Source organism: Dasypus novemcinctus, chromosome 17, assembly GCF_030445035.2.
Source record: "Dasypus novemcinctus isolate mDasNov1 chromosome 17, mDasNov1.1.hap2, whole genome shotgun sequence".
In the NCBI taxonomy this organism is placed as follows: domain Eukaryota; kingdom Metazoa; phylum Chordata; class Mammalia; order Cingulata; family Dasypodidae; genus Dasypus; species Dasypus novemcinctus.
In genome coordinates this window covers 24,576,805-24,602,073 of record NC_080689.1, presented here as the reverse complement: position 1 = coordinate 24,602,073, position 25,269 = coordinate 24,576,805, and the positions used below count along the sequence as shown (strand labels likewise).

Genomic DNA, 25,269 nt, shown 5'->3' with positions numbered 1-25,269 from the left:
GACGCCCTAACCACTGGGCCAAGTCTGCTTCCCGATCCCTTCATCTTACTGCCCTGGCTTTCTTTTTATGTCTAACCTTCATTCTGTTTATAAAGGACTCCACTATCTGGATTAGTGCCTAACCTGATATATTTGACCACAGTTTAACTAAAAATAACATCTTCAAAAGGTTTTGTTTACATTGGGTTTAGATCCACAGGGATGAGATTAAGAACATACTCTTTTCTGGGGTACATAATTCAACCTGCCACAACCAGTATGCTATGTTGCCTCCACCTTGCTCCAGATTTTTTTAAAAGGAAGCAGAGAAAAAAGAAAGGAAAAAAAAGATAAGGCTTGAAGAAATGCTAGGAGTTGAAAAATGGGCACTTTAGGCATCTTTTTGTACTCAGTTCCTTCTTCATAAATGTGAGTAGAATTCTTTCTTCCTGTGGATGTCACAGGAATATGGAGAGAATAAATATGTGCCATAGATGAAGCAGTGATGTTTACAAGTGCCTTCTGATGTGGTGATAACAAGGCAATGCATATTTCAAAACTAGAATATGACTTCTGTGTGCTTGTGCAACTTCCTTGATTGGTCTTGTATGTATATAAAATGATATTGTTAGAAGTTGGTAAAAAATTTTAAATCACTTTTATTTTCTGAGTAAGACATATTGAATGTATATTTTTAAAAAGAACAAATAAAAAAGAATTTAAAAAAAGAAAGTATATATAACAATTTATTATCCCTAATTTTCTCTGGAAAAATTGCTGTTAATTTTATTAGGAAAACAGAATTTGAAATTGTTATATAATTGAAGTAATTAATATTGTTTCAACAGGGAAGCAAAGAATGAGGACTCTTCTAGGTCTTTCAAATAAAGCAAAGTGAGTTGAAAAGACAGTACAGGGAAGTAGATGTGGTGCAAGTGGTTGAGAGCCTGCTTCCCATATGGGAGGTTCCGGTTTGGTTTCGGTTCCTCACAAAAACAAACAAGCAAACAAATGATAAAAAAACAAGGAGTTGATGTGGCTTAGTGGTTAAATGCTGGCTTCCCACATATGAGGTCCCGGGTTCAATCCCTGGCCCCTGTACCTAAAAAAATAAAAAATAAAATAAAGGATAGTACAGTTTATCAGGGAATAAATGTAAACCTAGCTAAATCTAATGAGATTCATTTTTGCCATTCAAATGCATTCACATTTTGAAAACATTTCTACAGACTTTTCATACTTTTTGTTTTTGAAATAATCTGAATAATAATAGGAAGTAGGAGTCATTTGGGAGATAATTGTTTTCTAAGAAAACTTTTGGGTCTACTAATAATTGTATTTTACATTTTCTTTTATTTTGTTACTAGGGAATGGTGCAACAATTTCCACAATTCGTTCCTCTTGTTTGGTTGGTTGTGCAATTACCCAGGACCATTCAGATTCTCTTGTCCAGGCAGCTGCCATATCTTGCCTTCAGCAACTTCATATGTTTGCACCACGACATGTCAATCTGTCTAGTCTTGTTCCCAGCCTTTGTGTAAGTATAAAGCTGCTTCACTGATTGATTCATTTAGGGAGCACAAAAATTTGTTTCCCAAAAGCTCAACCACAAACAAAACAAAAGTTGTTTAAGTTTCCTGGATTGTACATTCTCAAGTCTCTGATTCGTTAGTCATCCTACTCTATTTTATTTATCCACTGGTTTTCTTTTTTTATCTTTTAAGAAGTATTCTGTTGAACTATTTATTTCTTGGGCTTAGGGTGCCTCACACTTTCCGTCTTTCCCACTCAGAATTTTATTTCCTAAGGCTTGATTGATAACTTCTGAAAATTGCGTGGTATCATCACGATTGTTAAATTATTTGTTGAATAAGTTATTTATTGAGAGCTTGGTATATGTCAGGCACCATGCAAAGTATTGGGGATATATTTGTTTGGTTTTTTTTAAAGATTTATTTATTATTATTTATTTAATTTCCCCCCCTCCCCTGGTTGTCTGTTCTTGGTGTCTATTTGCTGCGTCTTGTTTCTTTGTCCGCTTCCGTTGTTGTCAGCGGCAGGGGAAGTGTGGGCGGCACCATTCCTGGGCAGGCTTCTCTTTCTTTTCACGCTGGGCGGCTCTCCTCACGGGCGCACTTCTTGCGCGTGGGGCTGCCCCACGCGGGGGACACCCTTGCGTGGCACGGCACTCCTTGTGCGCATCAGTGCTGCGCATGGCCAGCTCCACACGGGTCAAGGAGGTCCGGGGTTGGAACCGCGGACCTTTGGGGATATATTTGTGAATGAGAGAAGACTAAACCTTTATCATAATGAGGTTTATAGTTTACAAGGGAACATGGAAAATAATAATTATTTACAAGTAAGATGAGTGCCAGAAAAGGCTCTAGAGTGCCAGGAGAGCATTAACAAGGTGTCCAATCATAATCCAGCATTCAGAAAAGATTTTTCTCTAAAAATGATCTTTTAATCTGCAGGATAACTAGGACTAATTTGGGAAAGGACATGATAATGGATTGGAAAATATTTATTTTAATTTTTTGAGGTACTGGGGACTGAACCTGGGACCTTGTGTGTGGGAAGCTGACACGACATCGGCTTCCCTGGTTTTTTGATTGTTTGTTTTGCTTGTTGTTTTTTGTTTTTTTTTCAGGAGTCACCGGGAAATGAACCTGGGACCTCCTGTGTGGGAGGCGGATGTTCATCTGCTTGAGCCACATCACTCCCAGAAAGTATTTATTTTTATGCAGTGGGAAAAATATGTGAAAGGTCCTGAGATGGGAAGGAATGGGATACATTTAAGGAACTAATTATTTAATCAATGTGTTTAAAGCTGAGAGAGAAGCAGGAAGCAGAGGAGATTGACATAAGATGAGCCCCAGGTGACACTTCATGCAGAACTTTGTAGATATATTAAAACTACAAGGAATGAGAAATCATTAAAAAATATTCCATAGGGGAGTAACATGATCAGATTTGCACTCTAATTTCATCTTTGCTGCAGAGTGGAGAATGTACTATTCTATAAGGCAAGAATTATGGTCTTCTAGGACGGAGATGATAATGGCTTGCTCTGAGGTGGTACCAACAGGCATGGGGAAAACCAGATGGATTTCTGTGATATTTAAGAGGAAAATTGACAAAGTTTTTGATCAGTTGGTTGTAGAGGAAAAGGGAGAAGGTGGATGAGACCTAGATTTCTGGTGTAATTTCCTTAGGTTGGAAACTCTGAAAGAAGAGCAGGGTAGGAGGAATGACGGCCATGAATTCAGTTTTAAACACATGGATAGTTAACGTGGGCCTGGAGCTCAGAAAAGAGAATTCTGGGTAGAGAGAGAAATTTGGGAGGCATAAACATTCAGATGGTAAACAAACACATAGGAGGTAATGAGATCACCAGGGAGAGAGTGTTGAGTGAGGAAACCAGAATATAAAACTTAGGATAAGAAAAAGAGTCAGCAAAGAAAATGGAGAAGCATTAAAGATTGAAGGAAAAACAGAGATTGTGGTGTTCACAGAAGCCAAAAGGAGTGTAAAGATTGGTTAGCTATATAAACTATGTCGAATGAGATGAGAACTATAAAAAGTGACCTTTGGATTTTGTTACATAATGTCCTTAGTAAGAGCATGTCTGGTAGAGTGTTGCAAATCGAAGCCCAAATACATTGGGTTGAAGAGGGAGTAGGTGAAGGGGGATATGGAGTCCTGAGAGACTTCTTTTCTCCTAAGGTAGTGAGATGTGAGCATGTTTAAATGCTGATGAGATGGAACTAGTCAAGTGGCAGAGTTAAAAATGTAGGGCAGGTAGTGGATGTGGCTTAAGTGGTTGAGCACCTGCTTCCTACATGGAAGATCCTGGGTTCAATTCCTGGGGCCTCCTTAAAAACAAACAAACAACAAGCAAAACAAATGGGAAAACCAACTCATGAGCCAGTGTGGCTCAGTGGTTGAATGATGGCTCCCACAAACAAGGTCCCAGGTTCAATCCCTGGCAAAAAAAAAAAAAAAAAAAAGTAGGGCAGAGGGGGAATAATTAATAACCAAAAGTTTCTAATGGGATGAGGTTTCTAGGGCACAAATTAAGGGGATATCTCCTCCCATGTAACACTGAAGAAGGAGAGGATGAGTGTTGGTACAGGTGGATTAATAGATTTGGAGCTCCAAGTGGAAGGAATTATCATCTAATGGCTTTTACTTTGTTAATTGAGTAAAAGGAAAGATTGATTTCTGTGAATGAAAGGGCAAAGAAAAGGGTGACAAGTTTGAGGACAGTGGGATGTGGGAGATTGAACTAACTGGATAAATGTGAGGTTTTGTGGTAGAACTGAGGGTTTAGTAGAGGGTTTAGTAGAACTAACTGGATAAATGTGAGGTTTTGTGGTAGAACTGAGGGTTTAGTAGAGGTTTAGGCTCTGTGGTGTGATTAACGATGATACTAATCTGCCCAGTTGTAAGGTTTTTCTCCAGCACCTAAAAACAATTTGGGTGTAGGCATTGAGCAGCCAGATACCTTGATATATCCATAGTTTGACTTTGGTTGAGCAGGTTAGATTAATTGGAAACAGGATGAGGGAAATAAGGGTGTGAACAAGACAGTGTTGAAATGATGGATTATGAAATCTCATTTGCATAGAGTACAGGTAAACTTTACGTAGGAGGGATCTGATATATAGGAAGAAAGTAAGGCATTGCAGGTGTAACCATGGCAGGGTATTGTTGAGAATAAGGGAGGAGAAGTTTATCCAGAATGAGGCAGAGGAACTAAGAAGTCGAGTGTATTAGGCAAGGTTCTCCAGGGAAGCAGACCAGCAGTTGGCTCATGTAATGGAATGAGCAAATCCGAATTCTATACAATCAGCCAAAAGCTGGGAACTCTGATGAAGGTTTTAGATGAATTCTCCAGGAGATGCCAACTAGTTTGAGTAGAGATAGTTCTTCCTTCTAATGCCTGAAATCATCCTTTCAAGGCCTTGCACTGCTTGGATGAGACTTTTCTCATTGCTAAAGGCCTTCTTCTTAGTTGATTGTAGAAGTAATTAACTATAGATGCAATCACCTTACTCATGATCTTAAATCCATGGAATATCCTCACAATAATAATCAGGCCAGTGTCTGCTAGACCAAACAACTACACACCATAACCTAGTCAAGTTGAGACATGAACTTAACCTTCACACCAAGATATCAAATATTAGAACTGGTGTGGTGTATTTTGTTTTGCTCCACCAGATTTGCTTCTGATTTACCATGGACAAAGGGGAACTGAATTAGTCTTGGACTATCAGGAAATTTGAGGGTATAGCAGGGCAGAACCCAGGTGCATATGATGTGTTTACAAAGAACAGCCACTTAGAAAGTGGTCAGCCACTGGTACACACTGTATTGTATTCTGAAGCAAGATGTGTAACATCCTGCCAAAAACCATGTTCTAAAGTTAGTAAATATATAAAATAGTGTTCAAATTCATTGGTTACCAGGGAAATACAAATTAAAATTACAATATGATACCACTACATCCCACCTAGAATTTTAAATTTTAAAAATTGACAACACTAAACCTTGACAAAGTTGTGGAACAGCTGGAGGTTTCTTACATTACCGGTTATAGTATAAATTGGTACAGTGACTGTCCTAATTTACCTGAGCTCCTGTCACAGATACCCAAACTGGTCTTGGCTTGACAACAGGAATTTATTGGCTTATGGTTTTGAAGCTAGGAGAAGTCCCAAATCAAGAAATTGGCAAGGTTTGCTTACTTCCTGAAGCCTGTAGAGTTCTGGTGCTGGCCACTGGTAATCCATGGGTTTTCCTTTGCTTTCCTGTCACGTGGAAATATCCTCTTTTGCTGACTTCAGGTTCTGGCTCCTTCCTGTGACTTTCTCTTTACAAGGCCTCCACTAATGTGGATTAAGACCTAGCCTCGTTCAGTTGGGCCACATTTTAACAAAAAATAACATCTTTAAGAGATTCTATTCATATGAAGTTTATACCATCAGGAATAGTATTAAGGTTAAGAACATACATACATAAATTGGGATACCTAATTCAATCTATCATACCCACTTTGAAAAATAATTAGGCATACCCAATAACTCAGCAATTCCACTTCTAAGTCAGTACCTGACAGAAATACATGCACATGTATGGAGAAAGACATGTATAAGAATGTTCGTTGCAAGATTATAATAGTCACAAAAAAGAAACAACCCAAATGCTGTCAGACAACAGAGTAGATAAACAGCGCTATACTTATTTAATAGAATACTACATTAAAGATAAAAATGAACTACTGTTACATGGAATCAAATGTTTGTCTCTCACAGTCATATAGCTCAGCAAAAGAAGCCAGACACAGAAGAAAACACACGTATGATTCCATTTATGTGAAGTTCAGGAATAGGCAGAAGTTATTTATGATGATGGATGTCAGAATAGTGGTTATATCTGAGTATGGGAGATGCATGAGGAAGCCACATGTTTTTATCAAATTTTATATGTATTGTTTTTGGCACCTTCTGGGTCTTACCACAAAGCGTCATGGAAGAGTTTTCAAACAAGCACATTTTTGCCATTACCTGGTTTACCCTGATTATAAGATACCATCAATTGTAAATTGCATCTCTATTTTCAGAAATGTTTTTTAAAAGTATTTTTTTGAATCATTGAAATGGAATTTTTATATATGGTAAAAATGTTATGTTTCATTTACTTTGGCTGTGCCAATCAATGTTTGTTGAGTGTACTAGCAGCATTTAACTACATTAAATTTTTGTGGTTTCCCACTCCCTTATATTTTGTCATTAGATCCTTAATTGTTTAAGGGAAGCAGGGCAGACATTGTTCCCATTGTACAGGTAAAGCAGAAGATTTGAGAGGCTTCTAGTGACTTGCTCTTTCTATTTTATACAGACTATGCTTAAGACTTCTAATTACAGATTATTTGATAAGTTCCAAATGTCTTTCTTTTCAGGAAGGGAGGTGATAAAAAGTTGGTAAAATCTGTCAGATGTTCTTCCCTTAGTGATATTTTATTTTTCTTAATGCTTGATATAAATTTCATGGGCTATGAATTGTATGCAAATATATCTTGAGTTACAAATGGTATATTACATCATAAAAATATATTATCTAGCTATGAGAAGGGGTGATGTGTTCCACATAATTGAATTTATAAGTAATTCAAACTCTCTTAACCTAATCACTCCTCCCCCCGCCCCTACCCATTCTCCCCACAATCATTTCTAGGTAATATTCTTACTCAAATGTACTGTTCACTTCCTTGCTTAAAAAAGAACGTGTGGAACATAACATTTTCTTGATGAGTCAGGTTTATAATAGTAATGATAAGAGCTAACATTTATTAAGTAATTGCCATGTGTGAGACAATATTCTAAGATTTTGCTGGTATAACTTAACTTTATTTTCACTATGTTCCTGGGAATTGCTATCTTCATTTTAAATATGGGCAAATCAAGGCATGGAGAAGTTAAGGCCACACAGAAGTAAGTGCCAGATTCAAATTTAATATGGCATCTGAGCTCTTAACTATTATGCTATATAACTTCTTATACTTTATTACATGTATTATAGTATGTTATAGTGATACTTTCTGGTACTTTTGAAGTAAAAAAATTCCGTACCAAAAGGGGCCATTTTGCAGTTCTTTTCAGGTGTTTGTGTTTGCTTATTCCCTTTTGTCTGCCTTTGATATTTTTACGGTAACATATATACAAGAGAAGATTCCCCATTTTAACACTTTTATGTGTCCAATTCATTTATCTTAATTGCATTCACAGTATTGTGCTACTATTACCACCATTCATTTCCCCAACTTTTTCATCACCCCAAAGAGAAATTTTGCTTCCACTAAGCAGTAACTCCCTACCTTCTAGCTCCTGGTAGTCTGTAATCTACTTTCTGTCTCTATGAACTTGTTTATCCTACATATTTCATATAAGTCAAAAAATCATACAATATTTGTCCTTTTGTGTCTGCCTTATTTCACTCCATATAATGTCATTAAGGCTTTCATCCATGTTGTAATATGTATCAAACATCATTCCTTTTTATAGCCAAATAATAGTCCGTGTAATTCATGTTTTGTTTATCCATTCATCTGTTGATGTACAATTGGGTTGCTCCATCCTTTGGATATTGTAAATAATGCTGCTATGAATATTGGTGTACAAATATCTGTTTGAGTTCCTATTTTCACATCTTTTGGGTGTATAGCTAGAAGTGAAATTTCCCGGTCATATAGTAATTCTATGTTTTACTTTCTGAGAACTGCCAAACTGTGTTTCACACAGCTGCACCATTTTATGTTCCCACTAGCAATGCATGAGTGTTTGTATTTCTCCACATCCTCACCCATTACTTGTTATTTTGTTTGTTTGTTTTTTTGCATAATAGCCATCCTCCTGGGTATGATGTGCTATCTCATTGTGATTTTGGTTTGCATTTCCTAATGGGTGATGATGGTGAGCATTTTTTCATGTGCTTATTGACTATTGGTATATATCTTTAGAGAAATGTCTCTTCAAGTCCTTTGCCTTTTTTTTTTATCCCCCCCCTTGTGGCTTTTTACATGCTGTCTGCTCTCTGTGTCCATTCACTGTGTGTTCTTATAGTATGTCTGTATTTATTTATTTAATTTCCCCTCCCTCCTTGTAGCTTGCTTGCTGTATGCTCTCTGTGTCCATCCTCTGCTCGTTCTTCTTTGTTTTTGCTTGTCTCCTTTTTTTTTGTTGCGTTGGCTTTCTGCAGCACCTGCGGGCCAGGTGGCGCTCCACAGCACTTGTGGGCCAGCAGCGTTCTGTGGTGTCTGCAGGCCGGGCAGCGCTCTGCAGCACGTGGGCAAGCCTGCCTTCCCAAGGAGTCCCTGGGACACAAACCCAGGATCTCCCATATGGTAGACAGGAGCCTAACTGAGCCACAACCACTTCCCCTGTTGCCTGTTTTTCAATTGGGTTGTTCTTGTTTAGTTGTAGCAGTGCTTTATACATTCTGGTTATTAAACTCTTATCAGATACATGATTTTTCATGTATTTTCTCCCATTCTGTAGGTTGTCATTTCACTTCTTTGATAATACCCTTTGATACACAAAAATTTTTATTTAAGATTTTATTTATTTCCCCTCCGCTCCTGCGTTTGCACTTGCTGTCTTCTGTTCTCTTTGTCTGTTATGTGCCCATCTTCTTTTTTTTTTTTTAGGAGGCTCCACGAACCAAACCTGGGACCTTCCATGTGGGAGGGAGATACCCAATGGCTTGAGCCACCTCTACTCCCGGCTTGTTGTGTCTCTCATTGTTTTCCTTGTTGTGTCTCTTTGTTGTGTCACCTCATTACATCTTGTTGCATCAGCTTGTTGACTTGGTCATCTTCTTTAGGAGGCACAGGGAATTGAACCCAGGACCTCCTATGCGCTAGGTGGGCACCCAAGGGCTTGAACCACATCTGCTTCCTGTTTTTTTTTTTAATGAAGTTTAACTTACCTATTTTCCTTTGCTGCTTTTGCTTCTGGTGTAAAATCTAAGAACGCATTGCTTAATACAAGGTCCTGAAGATTTTCTTCTTTGTGTTTTTCTAAGAGTTTCTGGTTTTAACTCTTTTATTAATATTTAGGTCATTGATTGACCTGTTGGGTGGTTTTTGTATGTTTTAGGTAGTGGTTCACATTAATTCTTTTACATGTGGATATACAATTTTCCCAGCACTGTTTGTTGAAGAGATTTTTCTTTCCCCATGACTGGACTTGGTACCCTTGTTGAAAATTAATTGGCTGTAGTTGTGTGGGTTTATTTCTGAATTTGGTTATTGTTTTGTTTGTAAATATACAAACAGTTCTTTTTCATTTTTTTCACTGTTGATATTATGCTTACTGATAGCAGCAATTTGCCCCCTAAGTTTTAATTTTACTACATCTAATTTCTATATATTTAAAATTTAGATAACGAAGTTTAGTAGATCCTTGTGTAAAACAAGATGTACAAAGATCCTTCTGAATTTTCATCTAAGTATATTGTGTATGCTTTTCTAATGTGTATGCCATTTCTTGGGAAAGTTATTTTTGCTACTAAAATACTCTTAATATATATACATATTTTTATTTCTCCAAAAGGCCATTACCTGGTTATATTTAAACTGTGCAGTTGTTGAATGAAGAGCTACTTCACAATTACAGTGTTACTATACTATGTATTCCTTAAGTAAATGAGAGTAAAGAATTCTAACTTTTAAAATATATTTCTCTAAAATTATGATTTGCAGGTTCATTTATGTAGTTCCCACTTATTACTACGACGGGCAGCTGTAGCATGTCTTCGGCAGCTTGCACAAAGAGAAGCTGCTGAAGTATGTGAATATGCCATGAGCTTAGCAAAAAATGCAGGGGACAAAGAGACCAGTGGTACCAGTAAGTTATGTTATTGGTCAATATTTTTTTTGTTGTTTAAGTGCCTTCATATTTCAAATGAACATTACTTACTAAGTAACATTTCATTTTTGAAATATGGTCAAATTTCTTATTTTTTTAAATGAAAAGTGTTATCACTTTGGAAATTACAGTAGTTTCCTTGCTAATTTTACATTTTTACCTTTTAAAAATTTTGCAGCTTAAAAAAACTGAATATCAGTTAGTATAATAGGATACTTTTTCTCATCCCTTGAGGGGGTTTTGGCTATATAATGGTGCCTAAGCCAGGAATATTACCCTGTACCACTAAAACACTTTCGAAAAGAGAAACTACATTTTGGAGGCATCTGGAAGCTGTTAGTCTTCGATGGTAGTTAATATTTTATGATACAACTTTTTCTTTAAGAAGGTAAGGCCAAAATAACCAATAAAACTATAAGATATCAGTAGCTGTTTTGGTAGCAAAAGATAGGTCTTTTTTGCTTTTTTCAGTTCTTTTTGCTTTCTGGAGGTTTTAAGTATAGCTTGATCTCAGACCTGGTCTTTTGATCTCTAAGGATAGGTGGCTTTAGGGTTTTTTCAGACCTTAATTGATAGGTATTTCCCCTATTATGGGAGAAATTTTTTACTTATAAGAGGTTCTAATGTCTAGAAGCTGCTGGAGTACCTAAGAAGCAAGATACAAAAATAACTTAAATTTTAGCTTAGTATAATATTAATAAAAGCTCTATTTATGAACATACTGTATTGTAGAATATAAAATAAGTTCATTACAAAAGTCAAACAGTAAACATTACTGCTTTTTGGAGAAAAAACAAAGCACTAAAAATAATTATAGAACTCCCCCACGATGCATATAAAAATTAAAAACTCCTACATGTCACCATAATCAAAACTGAAGGACAAACTATGGTAAAGAAAAATATTTGTAAATTATACATCAAAGGTTATATCTATATTAGTGTGCTTGTATATATGTGTATTGTGTATTTTTAAAAATGTTTTTAGTTTTTACAAATCAGTGTGTCAAGGGTATGCAAGACCACCCCTAGGGTTTATGATTCACTAGGAGGACTCACAGGACTCAGCACGTAGTCATAGTCCCAGGTATGATTATTACAGTGAAGGGATGCAAAGCAAAATCAGCAAAGGAAGAAGGTAAATGCAGTCAAGTCCAGAGAAAACCAAGCACAAGCTTCCAAGAGTCCTCCTCCAGTGGAGTCACACAGGATGTGCTTAATTCCCCCAGCAGCTAGTGGTGACAACACCTATGAAATGTCACTTACTAGGTAAGCTTGTTAGAGACTCAGTGCTTAGATGTCCTAAAATTTCAGACTCCCAGAAGGAAAGCAAGTGTGAGCATAACCTATATTGTTTATACTAACAGTTTAGCCTAGTGTAAAGGCACATGAGCCACTCTTTATCAGAGAATGGTGAGAACTCTATCAAAATCCAAGTTCCCAGAATGCTAGCCAAGGGCTAACCTTGTAAACAGGCCTTTCTAAAAATAGCAGTCTTAGTCCTGTTATGTTAGGGTATCATCTGTTCTGCACCTGTAAATATTTGAATGATTTTTGTAGAATTGTCTGTATATGATATAGGTATTTTATGAAAGAAGAAACACCAATATATGAAATATTTTTAACCTTCTGATGGTTAAATAATTGCAAGTAATCACAACTATGATAGTTGTTATGCAACTAAGATAGCATATTTCATCTATAAAATTGATTCAAAGTAATGATTATAATTAGTATTGGGAGAATTACGAATGAAAGGGAAATTTCTTAAGCTATTGGTGGAAATATAAAGTGGTACAAATTTTCTGGAAGGCTCTTTGGAAGTATGTTGCAAAAATTTTCAAGATGTGCTTACCCTTTTTTTCAGATGTCAATTCTTTTGCACCTGGGGTTAATTCTCGAAGTGATATCCATTGCCGGCACCAAGGTGTTAATATAACAGAAACTGGACTTGAGGGACTTCTTTTTGGAATGCTAGATCGGGAGACAGATAGAAAATTATGTTCTGATATTCATGACACTTTGGGACATATGCTTTCATCACTGGCAGTAGAAAAACTTTCCCATTGGCTAATGCTTTGTAAAGATGTTCTGGCAGCTTCTAGTGGTAAGTATTTTATGTATTATATATGTTATTAAAATAATGAAAATTGTTTTACTTTTGATATATATGTATAATTTGAGCTTACCTTTAAAAATATGAATAATTAATATATTAAAAAATCCCTGTGAAAATGTAGAGGATTAAAGTATATTGCAATCTAATGAATATCCTATATGTTTAAAAAAATTGACCAAGTTTATATTCAATTTTCATATATAAATACTCATGTTACTCCGTAATTAAGCACAGTATGTAATGCTAGTGAAATATGTAAAATAACTTTATGTTGCCCTTTCTTTGGTTTTTCATTGTTTGAAAAAATACTAAACTTGGTAATTCTGTTGTTTTCCAGAGAATGAGAATTTAGGCCTTTTTTAAAAATTAGAAGTCTTTTAACATTAATACTATTTCTTTTTTTTTTGCATATTTTTTTTAAAAAATATTTTATTTATTTATTTAATTCCCCCCCCTCCCCCAGTTGTCTGTTCTTGGTGTCTCTTTGCTGCGTCTTGTTTCTTTGTCCGCTTCTGTTGTCGTCAGCGGCACGGGAAGTGTGGGCGGCGCCATTCCTGGGCAGGCTGCTCGCTCTTTTCACGCTGGGCGGCTTTCCTCACGGGCGCACTCCTTGCGCGTGGTGGCACGGCACTCCTTGCGCGCATCAGCACTGCGCATGGCCAGCTCCACACGGGTCAAGGAGGCCCGGGGTTTGAACCGCGGACCTCCCATATGGTAGACGGACGCCCTAACCACTGGGCCAAAGTCTGTTTCCCTAATGCTATTTCTTAAACATCTTTTTTACTATAACATGTTTTTATTTTTGTTACAGATATGAGTACTGCAACTCCTTTTAGTAGTGGAAAAGATGAAGAATCTGAGAAGAAAGATGAGATGGATGATGATACCATGTTTACCACGCTAGGTGAAGAAGATAAATCAAAGCCCTTTGTGGCACCTCGCTGGGCTACTCGGGTATTTGCTGCTGACTGCCTGTGTCGAATCATCAATTTGTGTGAGAATGCAGACCAGTCTCACTTTGATCTTGCCATGGCACGTTCTGCTAAACTACGAAACCCTACAAGTAAATTTAAAATCAATACTTCTTTTCCCCAAAGTATTTTAATAGGTTTGAAATTTCTACTATGTAACATGCTCAGGCTGCTCCTCTCATTTATTGTAAGTTCTCTTGCCTTTACCTTACTTTTCTCTTTTCTCCACATACTATCCATCCCAGCTTCTGTTCCGTATTTGAAAGATGGATTAAAGAATGTGGTCCAAAGCTATGTTTGTGTATATGTGTATCTTCAGCAGTTGCCATAGGATAATGATGACAATAATATAGCTTCCTGAAGATATTGTCCTAGTTTTAACACTTTAGTATAAAAGAGATGGTTAGACTTTAAGGTGCATAAATAAACTGAACTTTGCAGTTCCAGCCATGAAGAATGTTAGAATTCCTGAATACTGTCACAGATTAAAAGTTTTCTGTGTAGGAGAGCAGATATAGCTCAAGTGGTTGACTGGCTGCTTCCCATGTATGAGGTCCCAGGCTTGATCCTGGTACCTCCTAAACACAAACAAAAAAATCCAACTCATTGGGGAGTGGCTGTAGCCCAGTGGTTGAGCACCTGCATGTACAAGGTCCTGTGCTCAATCCCTGGTATCTCCTAAAAACACATACACACAACAAAAACAAAAAAAAGCTCTCAGATTTTAGAAATGCTATTAGATATTTTTGAAAAGGCGAAACTGTAGTGCAGAAATACTTCACTGCTTTTTATCTTTTGTAAGCTTTTTATACCATGTATCTCCTGGATCAGATATAGGACATTTATAAAGTGATCTTACTACATTCAATATCTTCATTTAAAAATTAAGAGACCTGGAGAAGTTGAGAGAGGTTGTAGAGTTATTGACTTTCTGTTCTGTCCATTTTTGTCTAGTTATCACCCTGTCATTTTTAAATACCTAAAGACAAATTGTATGTATTAATAATATGAAAGTCTATTAGTTGGAAATGCCTTCCACATTGTTTCATTGCATATAAATAAGCAGGAGAGCTCACAAATAGATATAAATAAATACATAAATACATAAATAAAATATAGTTGGAAATGCCTTCCACATTGTTTTATTGCATATGATAAGCAGCGGAGCTTACAAATAGATTTCAATAAATAAATAAATAAATAAAATAAAATAAAAGTTATGCTCCATGTATAAAATGGGAATCTGAATATAGGGTACCAGCAAAGTATAATATATCATGAACCCAGTGTCTTTATTCATGTAAATTATTCAGCAAATATTTGCTAAATCCTATTCTTTGTTATACATGTGGGATACAAAGATTATATTCCATATCCTTGAAGAACTTCTAGTCTAGAAGACAGCCGTATCACTCAAATAATTATGATTAGTCCAGTAGTGGTATGATAAAGTACTTTGGGGACATAAAAAAAAGTAGTATTCATTTCCCGAATAGCCAGGAAATACCTCACAGGTGATTTTGAAGCTGGGTTTTAAAGGCAGGGAAAGGTTTTGCCAGGAAAAAATGGAGAGGCTGGCTGTATTAGTTTTCTATTGCTGCTACCACACCTTTGGTGGCTTAAAACAACAGATGTTTTTATCTTACAGCTCTGGAAGTTGGGTATTCTAATATGGGTCTCACTGGGCTAAAAATCAAGGTATTGACAGGGCCACATTCCTTTCTGGAAACTCTAAACGGGGCGTCTATTTCTTTACTCCCTTAGCTTCTAGAGGCTGCCCACATACTTTGGCTCATGGCCCCTTCCTCTGTCTTTAAATTAAACAACACTGAAGTTCTCTGTGCTCCTTCTTCAGTTGTCACATCTCTCTCTCTCCCTTACTTCAACCAGAAAATGTCCTCTGCTTTTAAGGACTGTGACTGCACTGGGCCCACCCAGATAATTTAGGATAATCTCCCCATCTCAGTATCTATAACCTTGATCGTATCTGCAAAGTCCCTTTTGCCAAGCGAGGTAACATATTTATAGGCTCCAGGAATTAAGGTGTAGACATCTCTGGGAACCATTTTCCTGCCTGCCACACTGATTTATTATAAGCAGAGGGAATAAGAGAATCTGTAAAGGCATGGAAGTGTAAATTGCTTACTTTATTTAAGGAACAGTGAAAGTCTTTAGTTTGGCAAACTTTTTAACTGCTTTTTTTCTTTCTCACTGTTTGTGTCTTGTCACACTTAACCTGTATTCTCAGAAATCCTCACAAGTTATTCCTGTTTCTCATTGATAGTTTTTATTCTTTTCTGCCTCCATTGTAGATTTTTGGGCTGCTTTTGTGTTTTTAGTATTCCTATAATTTTTTTCTACATTTCTCCCACTTTTATATTATATACTTTTCACTCTTGATGGTTTTGTATTCTTATTCCTCAGGAGCCTTGATTTTTTGCATCCTATGACAAAAGATTTTCTAAAATTTTATTCTGTTTTTTTATAGAAAATTGTTTTCAGAGGTAAACTGTTTTTCTGAATCTTCAGAATCTTTCTTTTCCCTTGTATTTTTTTATATATCATTTGTTTATATATCATCAAAAGAGGAGCATGCTCTCCATATTTGGTATTTGCTCACAGGGTGAAGTGATGTCTTTGTGAGGGTGAATTGTCCATGTTCTCTGTCTTTGTTTACTGGGGTAATTTACATCTTCAGCTGGAAGGTAAGCTGGTATAGCAGTTCCCCACCTGGATTCCAGTATCTGGTGTGCTTTTTTCTGCTGGACTGACACAACATCCTTTCCTACACCCACTGTCTGGTTCTTAATAGTTGTGGATGGTATATGAAAAATTATAGACCCAATTAATGTGCTCTCTAGGTTCTTCTTGGATCATTCTCATTTCCCCATCTCCCTATATACTTTGCTTTTTGGAGGGAACTACTACTCCCAGAATATAATAAACTATCACCTCCCTAAATCTCTCCCTATTTTGGACTTTGTGTCCATTTCCCCTTCCCACTCCTACCCCTTCAGGAATTCATCTCCTTAGGATTTAGAGAAAAGGGGGAGGATCTTTTTTTGTTTTATTAATGTTTGTATTTTTTACTTTTCAGTTGGCATAGTATTATTAGATCCCCTTTTAAAAAAAGATTTATTTACTCGATCTATCTATCTATTTTTATCCCCCCCACCCCCCAGATGGATCTCTCATCTGTCTGCTCAGATTGCTCGCCTTCTCCAGGAGGCACCGGGAACCGAACCCGGGACCTCACACATAGACAAGTGCCCAATGACCTGATCCACATCCACTTCCTGCGGGCGGTGGCATCTACTGGTTTGTGGTATTGGTGTGTTTTTTAGGTGTCTGCTTGTTGCAGCAGGTGCAGCGTCTAGCTCATATTCTTTAAGAGGCACTGGAACCTGAACCCGGGATTCCCGTGTGCTGGGCGGGTGCCCAACTTGTTGAGCCACATGTGCTTCCCAGTTAGGTCCTTTTTAATTCAGGCCCTCTACCTCGGAAGTTTCCTCTGAAATTCAGGCAATAATTTATTATACCTAGTTTTTATTGGTGATGAGTTTTGTCTCCTTCAGTTAGGTGACGAAGCATTAGGGAAAAACATTAGCCAAATGTTTTCCCACTTGCCACCCATATCTGCCCCATACCAACGGATATTTCTTTTAAACATAAGATTCTAATATCAACATTTTAGGTAGGCATGTGAAAAACTTCAAAGATACATGTCTTCAAAATTGACAAAAGCAGCAACAAAAAAACTTGTTTTAAGACAAGAGCAGTGCTACAGAATTGCCACTGCTTCAAAAAAGACTTTTTGAGAGGGGATTGGGTGAGCTCAGTGGTTGAATGCCTTCTTTCCATGTAGGAGGTCCTGGGTTCCATCCCTTTTACCTTCTAAAAAAATACTTTGAAAATATTGAAGCCTCCTGAAGAACTTTAGAGTCCAAGTATGATAAATTCCTTAGATAATTTCTGTTATTATGCCTTAGAGTTCATTGATCTTTTTCTTCAGTATCTAATCACTATTAAACTAATCCAGTGCTTTTTTCCAGTGTATTTTTCATTTTGGACATTTTATTTATAATCTCTAGAAATCTCATTTGTGTTTTATTTTTTTCTATCTTTTGTTTCTCTCTTCATGATATCCCTGCTTTCCTTTTCTTTCTTGAACATGTTTATAATATACTATAATATAGAGAGCTTATTTATAATAGCTGCTTCAAGATCCCAGTTTGCTAAATCCGTCTTTTTCATTTCTAGCCCCGTTTTTATTCATTGATTTTTTTTTCTCCTATTATGAAACATATTTTCCTCTTCTTTGGATGCGAGACCTTGTACATTTTGTAGATATTAGTGCAAATTCCCTATCACGTGAGCCTGCAAAAATACTCCCATATGTTTTCCTGTAGGAATTTTATAGTTTTGCTTCTTATATATAGGTCTTTGATCCATTTTGAGTTAATTTTTGTATATGGTGTGAGGTAAGGGTATGCCTTCTTTCTTTTGTTATATGTGTATATATATATATATTAGGTTTCTCAACACTGTTTGTTGAAGAGACTATTCTTTCCCCCACTGAGTAGACTTGGCACCCTTGTCAGAAATTTGTTGACTGTGGATGTGAAGGATTATTTCTGAACTCTCAGTTCAATTATGTTGATTACTATGTCTGTCCTTGTGCCAGTACCATGCTGCTTTGATTACTATAATAAGTTTCAAAATTGGGAAGTGTGAGTCCTCCATCTTCATTCTTCTTTTCACAATAGCTTTGGCTATTTGGGATCTCTTACCCCTCCCTGTAAATCTGGTGTTTGGCTTTTTCATTTCTGCAAAGTATGCTATTGGAATTTTGATTGGGATTGCATTGAATCTGTAAATCACTTTGGGAGAACTCACATCTTAACAACGTATAGTCTTCCAGTCCATGAACATGGAATGTTCTTACATTTTTGTTCATCTTTGATTTCTTTTAGCAATGTTTTGTAGTTTTCTGTTTACAAGTCCTTTATCCTTGGTTAAATTTATTCCTAGATATTTGATTCTTGGAATTGCTCTTCTAAATGGCATTTTCTTTTCTTGATGTCATCTTCAGATTTACTGACTAGTGTAGAGAGACGCTACTGATTTTTGCATCTTGATCTTGTATCCCAACAGTTTGATAAATTCATTTGTTAGCTCTAGTGACTTTATTGTGGCTTTTTCATGATTTTATATATATAGGGTCATGTCATTTACAAAGAGAAAGGTTTTACTACTTCCTTTCCAGTTTGGATGCCTTTTATTTCTTCTTCTTCTTACCTGATTCCTTTGGCTAGAACTTACAATACAATGTTGAATAATATTGGACATTCTAGTTCTTTTCCAGATCTCCTGAGTAAAGCTTTAAGTCTTTCACTATTAAGTATGATACTAGTTGTGGTTTTTTCATATATGCCCTTTATCGTATTAAGGATAAGTGTTTCTCTATGCCTTTTCTGCATTAATTGAGATGATTAATGTGGGTGGTGCATGATAGTAATTTTCTTATTTTGAACTACCCTTTTATACCTGAGATAAATTCATTTAATGTCTCACTGGATTTGTTTTGCTAGTATTGCATTAAGGATTTTGCATCTATATTTATAAGAGATATTGATACTTAATTTTCTTATCTTGCGGTATCTTATCTGGCTTTGGTATTAGGATTATGTTGACATTATAGAATGAATTAGGAAGTGTTCCCTTCTTTTCAATTTTTGGGAAAAGTTTGGGCAGGATTAGATTCATTCTTCTTGGAATTTGCGTAAAATTCAGTAGTGAAGCCATCTATTCCTGGGCTTTGCTTTGTTGGGACATTTTGATGACTGATTTGAGCTCTTTACCTGTAATTGGTCTGTTGAGGTCTTCTTTTTTTTTTTTTTTTTTAAGATTTATTTATTTCTCTCTCCTCCCCCCCCACCCCGGTAATTGTCTGTTCTCTGTGTCTATTCGCTGCGTTGTCTTCTTAGTCCGCTTCTGTCATTGTCAGCAGCACGGAAATCTGTGTCTCTTTGTGTTGCGTCGGCTCCCCGGGCATGCGGTGCCATTCCTGGGCAGGCTGCACTTTCTTCCACGCTGGGCGGCTCTCCTTACGGTGCACGCTCCTTGCGCATGGGGCTCCCCTACGCGGGGGACACCCCTGCGTGGCAGGGCACTCCTTGCGCACATCAGCACTGCGCATGGGCCAGCTGCACATGGATCAGGGAGGCCCGGGTTTTGAACTGCGGACCTCCCATGTGGTAGGTGGACGCCCTAACCACTGGGCCAAGTCTGCTTCCCTATTTTTTTTTTTTTTAATTCATTATAGGTAGTGTGTATGTTTCTAGGAATTTGTCCAGTTCATCTATGTTATATAATTTGTAGGCATACATTTGTTCATAGTATCCTCTTATAGTCCCTTTTTTTTCTTTGTGGTCATTAGTAATGTCTACCATTTCATTTCCAATTTCAAATATTTGTGTTTTCTTTCCTTTTTTCTTTGTCCGTCTAATTAAAGGTTTGTCAATTTTCTTGATTGTTTCTAAGAACCAACTTTTGGTTTTGTTGATTCTCTCATTTGTTTATTTATATTTTGAGGTACTGGGGCTGGGGATTGAACCCAGGACCTTGCACGTGGGAACCCAAAGCTCAACCATAAAGCCACATTGGCTCCCCTGAGTTGGTTCTTTCGTTTGTTTTGCTGGTTGTTTATTTTTGTTTTTAAGAGGCACCAGAAACCAAACCCGGGACCTCCCATGTGGAAAGCAGGCGCTTAACTTCTTGGGCCACATCAGCTCCATTTTTCAAGTATTTTATTCTCAATTCATTTATCTCTGCTCTAATTTTGTTTCATTCCTTCTGCTCCCTTGGGCTTAGTTTGATCTTTTTCTAGATACTCAAGTTGTGGGATAAGGTCTCTGATTTGAGATCTTTCCTTTGCTGCTGATACTGTTTTTATTTCTTTTTGTTTTATTTTCTTCTTTTTTAAAGTAAGCTTTTAAGTGCTGTAAATAATCCCTTTCAGCACTGCCTTTGTTGTATCCCGTAAGGTTTGAAATATTGTGGTTTCATTTTCTTTTGTTTTCTAAGTTTCCTTTTTACTTTTTCTTTGAGGAATTGGTTGTTTAAAAGTGCAGTGCCACATATTTGTGAATTTTCCAGTTCTTCCTGTTGTTGATTTCTAGCTTTATTCCATTGTGTTTAGAGAAGATACATTGTATTATTTCAATATTTTTTAATTTGTTGAGGCTTGTTTTGTGATATATAATATATGGTTTATCCTGGAGTATGATCCAGTGCAATATCCTTTTTTAAAAAAATTACTATTAGAGAAACTGGATTTGCAGAACAATCGTGCATAAAGTATAGGATTCCCATATACCACCCATTTATTAATGCCTTGCATTGTGTGATATGTTTGTTATAATCAATGAAAGCACCTTTTTAATAATTGTACTATTAACTACAGTCCATGGTTTCTTGTTATTTTTAAACATGATAAAATATATGGCTCAGGAATGCTTTTATTAAATTTATTTATTCTCTCATATTATTACATTGTTACACTTATTTTTGATAAATTTTACTATTTGCCCTCCATTTTTATTTTTAGATGACCTCTTAGTACTTCATCTCTCTGACCTGATTCGTATGGCATTCATGGCAGCAACTGATCATAGCAACCAGCTGAGGATGGCTGGACTCCAAGCACTTGAAGACATTATCAAGAAGTTTGCGTCTGTGCCTGAACCAGAATTTCCAGGTCATGTGATTCTGGAGCAGTATCAAGCTAATGTGAGATTTTTCTATTTATTTGTAAACTTAAAATTGATCTAAGTGAGCATTAACGGAAAGAAGACTCCCTGGAAGAATGTATTTGGAACTTCACCATTAGTCACATTGTTTGTTACATAGTATCAGTCAATCCACAGTTGAAAAAACAATACTGTGAAACTGTTGTCACTATTTTTAAGTTCTGATAGCATATTAGTAACAAAACTAGAATAGAAATTCCAGCCCAGCCTTCCCATCTTGTGTTTAGGTGATTAGCCATGCCATCTAAAAGATAAAAGGAACATTCAGAAGAGTGTTTGCATTTGCTGTCATTATTTTTATAAGTCAAGTCTTGATAAACATTTTAAAAATAAAAAGCACTTGCCCCTTGTGTTCTGACAGCTAAATTAATTTTTAATAACAGCAATTCAAAGTTGTACTGATAGAATTAAATACTTTCAAAAGATTTTTTAAAAATTTTTATTCTAAACTAAAATGTAATTGTTCCTTCTGGGACTTATAGCTTTATATATTATATGTCCTTTAAATGAGGCAATAAATCTAATCCTAGTAATGGGGGTTATATGAAGGAAAAAAAATCTATATTAGTAAATAAAAAGTAATTAAATATTTTTTACTATGATTATGCTAAAATCTTGAGTCCAGACACACTACAACTCATGCTTGAACATACTCAAAATAAAAAGGTATGAATAATGTATAATCATTAGTTTTCCATCATACGTACAGGTAAGGGAGTTATAGCTTCTATCCCAATTGACTATAGAAAACCTATACCATTTTTTATTCCCAAATACCCAGCCTATCAGAATGAGGGACTTTTTTAAATATAGCTTTCTATATAAAAATAATTTCAAAGGTACAGAAAAGTTACAAGAATAGTTCAAAAGCTGTCTTATGCCCTTTACCCAGATTCACCAGTCATTAATTTTGCTCCATTTGCTTTATCATTGATTTTTTTCTGTCTGTACAAAAACACACACATACCCACTTTTTTCCCTAAACCATTTAAAAGTAAATTATGTATATCATGTACCTTTACCCAACACTTCAGCCTATATTTCCAAAGGACAGGACAAGAATGTTCTTTTATGCAACCACAGAACAGTTATAAACTTCAGGAGATTAAACATTGATATTATTCACTTTTATGTAATCTACCATATTTTAGTTTTGCCAATTAACCCCAAAATGTCTTTTCTAATATTTTTTTCTCCTTCACTACAAGCTCCAATACAGGATCACTTAATTAGTTGCCATGTGTCTTTATTCAGAGAGAAGGACTTTGATCCATTTCTCCTTTACTCTTGATATGACTTAATGTATTGGATTGCTAGTTTAAGGGGGGGAAAATCTCAGTTCAGAAGTTCACGACATCTAATTCCTTTTTTCAGCTCATATTATTAAATCTACTAATTTATCTCAGAATCTCTGACATTTTAACTTATTTCAATCTAAAGCTCCAATCCCTTCACTTACTAATATAATAAAATACATATATTCCTATTTCTTGAATAACCTTCTCTTTTAAGCTTCTCTTTTCATAGTGAAATGATTTTGAGGGCCCTTTAGTGACTATATGAAGTTTTAGTGCTGCTCAGTTTTTTAAAGGAATTGGTCTAGTTGTATGAGAAATCACCCATGAGGTAAAAATTGTAGAAATATGTTTGTAGAAAAACATGGACGCACACAAAAAATAACAAACAGCTCTCTCTTTTTTTTTAATCTCTGGTAACAATGACTTTTTTTAGAAAATCATGTTTACTATTAATCAAAAATGAAAGATAAGATTAATTAACTGTTTTATATAGCATTCATTCATATAAATTTGATACAGGTAACTTGTTAAACAAAAGAAAAATGGTACGGTTGAGTTTATTGTAAATGAAAAGTAAGATAAGAAGCGATAAGGAAAATAACAAAGTTATGTTTTGTGTATTTTCATCTCCAAAGACACAAAAGGCTTTATGTTTATTACTTAATTTTAAAAATATCATGCTTGTATTCATTTGTGTAGGTGGGAGCTGCTCTAAGACCAGCTTTTTCTCAAGATACTCCATCAGACATAATAGCAAAAGCTTGCCAGGTAAGGAGAAATTTTGGTTTTTTGTAGCTAATGTTGACACAGGTATTTTAGAATTTCACTTCCAAGAAAGAAGAAAAAGGAAATAATGTTTATTTTTATTTTTTATTTTTTAAAAGATAACATAGATTACATAAATGTTACATAAAAAATATAGGGGATTCCCATATGCCCCACTCCCTACCTATCCCACACTTTCCCACATTAACATCCTTCATTAGTGTGGTACATTTGTTACAATTGATGAGCACATATTGGAGCAATAATATTTATTTTTATCTTGCAAATACAACTATGGCAGTTTCCTTTTTTGTTCCGTATCAAATGATGAAATTATAACTGTTGATCACATTCCATTTTTATGATAGCTGAGGACATATCTTTGGGGTACATAAATCTTATATTATCCAGAAGTGAACAGATATCTGAAAATCATGAGGGGCTAAAATAAAAATAAGATCTCAAAATTTATAGTAATTAGACAACCAGTAATTAGACAATTTATAGTAATTAGACACTCCTAGTTATTACATTACCCAGGTACAGTGATAAAAACAGCATGGTACAGGCATAAAAACATACACATAAACCATTGGAACCAAACTGATGGTTTAGAAACCAACCCTCACATCTGTGGTCAAGTGATTTTTGTCAAGCCTGTCAAACCCACCCAGCTCAGGCAGAACAGTCCATTAAACAAATGGTGCTGGGAGAACTGGATATCCATAGCCAAAAGAAGGAAAGAGGACCCCAATCTTATACCTTATAAAAAAATTAAAATAGAACAAAAACAAAAATATAAAATCAAGAACCATAAACCTTCTAGAAGAAATTGTAGGAAAATATCTTCAAGACTTTGTGGTAGGTGGTGGATTCTTAAAGGAGATGGAAGGACTGAGATAGATGTTTCCTGTCTGTAAAAGTTTTACATAACTTTTGTTATGTAAACTGATGTTTAGTGTATGTAAAAGTTTTAAGTAACTTGACTGTAAGTGTGGAAATGTATAGAGTTGATGGTAATATGTTATAGTGAGTAATAGCTGGCTTTTTAACATAAATGGTAATGTAGCTGGAAAGGGTAGTCTAGGGATGTAAATGCCAATTGACAGAATGCTAGAGAATAATCTAGGGACTGAATAACATAGTAAACCCAGAAGTGGATGAGAATTGTAGTTAATGGTACAGATGCAAGTCCTTTGTGAGCTAGAGCAGATGTACGTCACTATTACAGGGTGGTGGGAATGAGGAGAAGCATGGGAAAAATACAACTGGAGTGACCTATGGACTGTGGTTAACAGTAATAATATAATATTCATGCATCTAAGCCAAAGATGTACTGTGTTGATAATGGGGGAGTATGGAAAAAGTGTGCCAAATGTACGCTATGAACCTGGTAATAATTTGATGGTATTGTCTCATAATCTTAACAAATGTTCCACCACAGTGTGAGCTACCTCAGCTCCCTGATTTTATTGTCTCTCTCATGTCTTTCTTCTGTGTCTCTTTTCTGTTGCATTATCTAGTTGCGTCAGCTCTCCACTTAGGCCAGCTCACTACACAGGCCAGCTCGCCTTCACTAATCCGTCCCGGGAATGAACCCAGGACTTCCCATATGGTAGGCGGAAGCCCAATCGCTTGAGCCACATTTGCTTTCCTGATCTCTTTAAATGTCATATTTTAGTATTGTTTTGACTGGGATTTTACTTTTGTATCAGCAGCACCAGGAATCTGTGTCTCTTTTTTGTTGTGCTATTTTGCTGCATCAGCTCTCCGGTGTGCGGCGCCACTCCTGGACAGGCTGCACTTTTTTCACGCTGGGTGACTCTCCTTACGGGGTGCACTCCTTGTGCGTGGGGCTCCCCATGTGGGGGACACCCCTGCGTGGCATGGCGCT

General features: G+C 36.2%; 1 protein-coding gene across 1 annotated transcript in view; it reads left to right on the top strand.

Annotated features, from left to right (window-relative positions):
- Positions 1 to 25,269, top strand: part of HEATR5B (HEAT repeat containing 5B) — a 147,505-nt gene that overhangs the window by 71,015 nt on the left and 51,221 nt on the right. The window contains exons 21-26 of the mRNA XM_058278392.2: positions 1,347 to 1,516; positions 10,247 to 10,391; positions 12,279 to 12,518; positions 13,342 to 13,593; positions 21,111 to 21,292; positions 23,310 to 23,378. Of these exons, the coding sequence (XP_058134375.1) occupies positions 1,347 to 1,516; positions 10,247 to 10,391; positions 12,279 to 12,518; positions 13,342 to 13,593; positions 21,111 to 21,292; positions 23,310 to 23,378 (1,058 nt within the window). The remainder of the gene's footprint in view (positions 1 to 1,346; positions 1,517 to 10,246; positions 10,392 to 12,278; positions 12,519 to 13,341; positions 13,594 to 21,110; positions 21,293 to 23,309; positions 23,379 to 25,269) is intronic.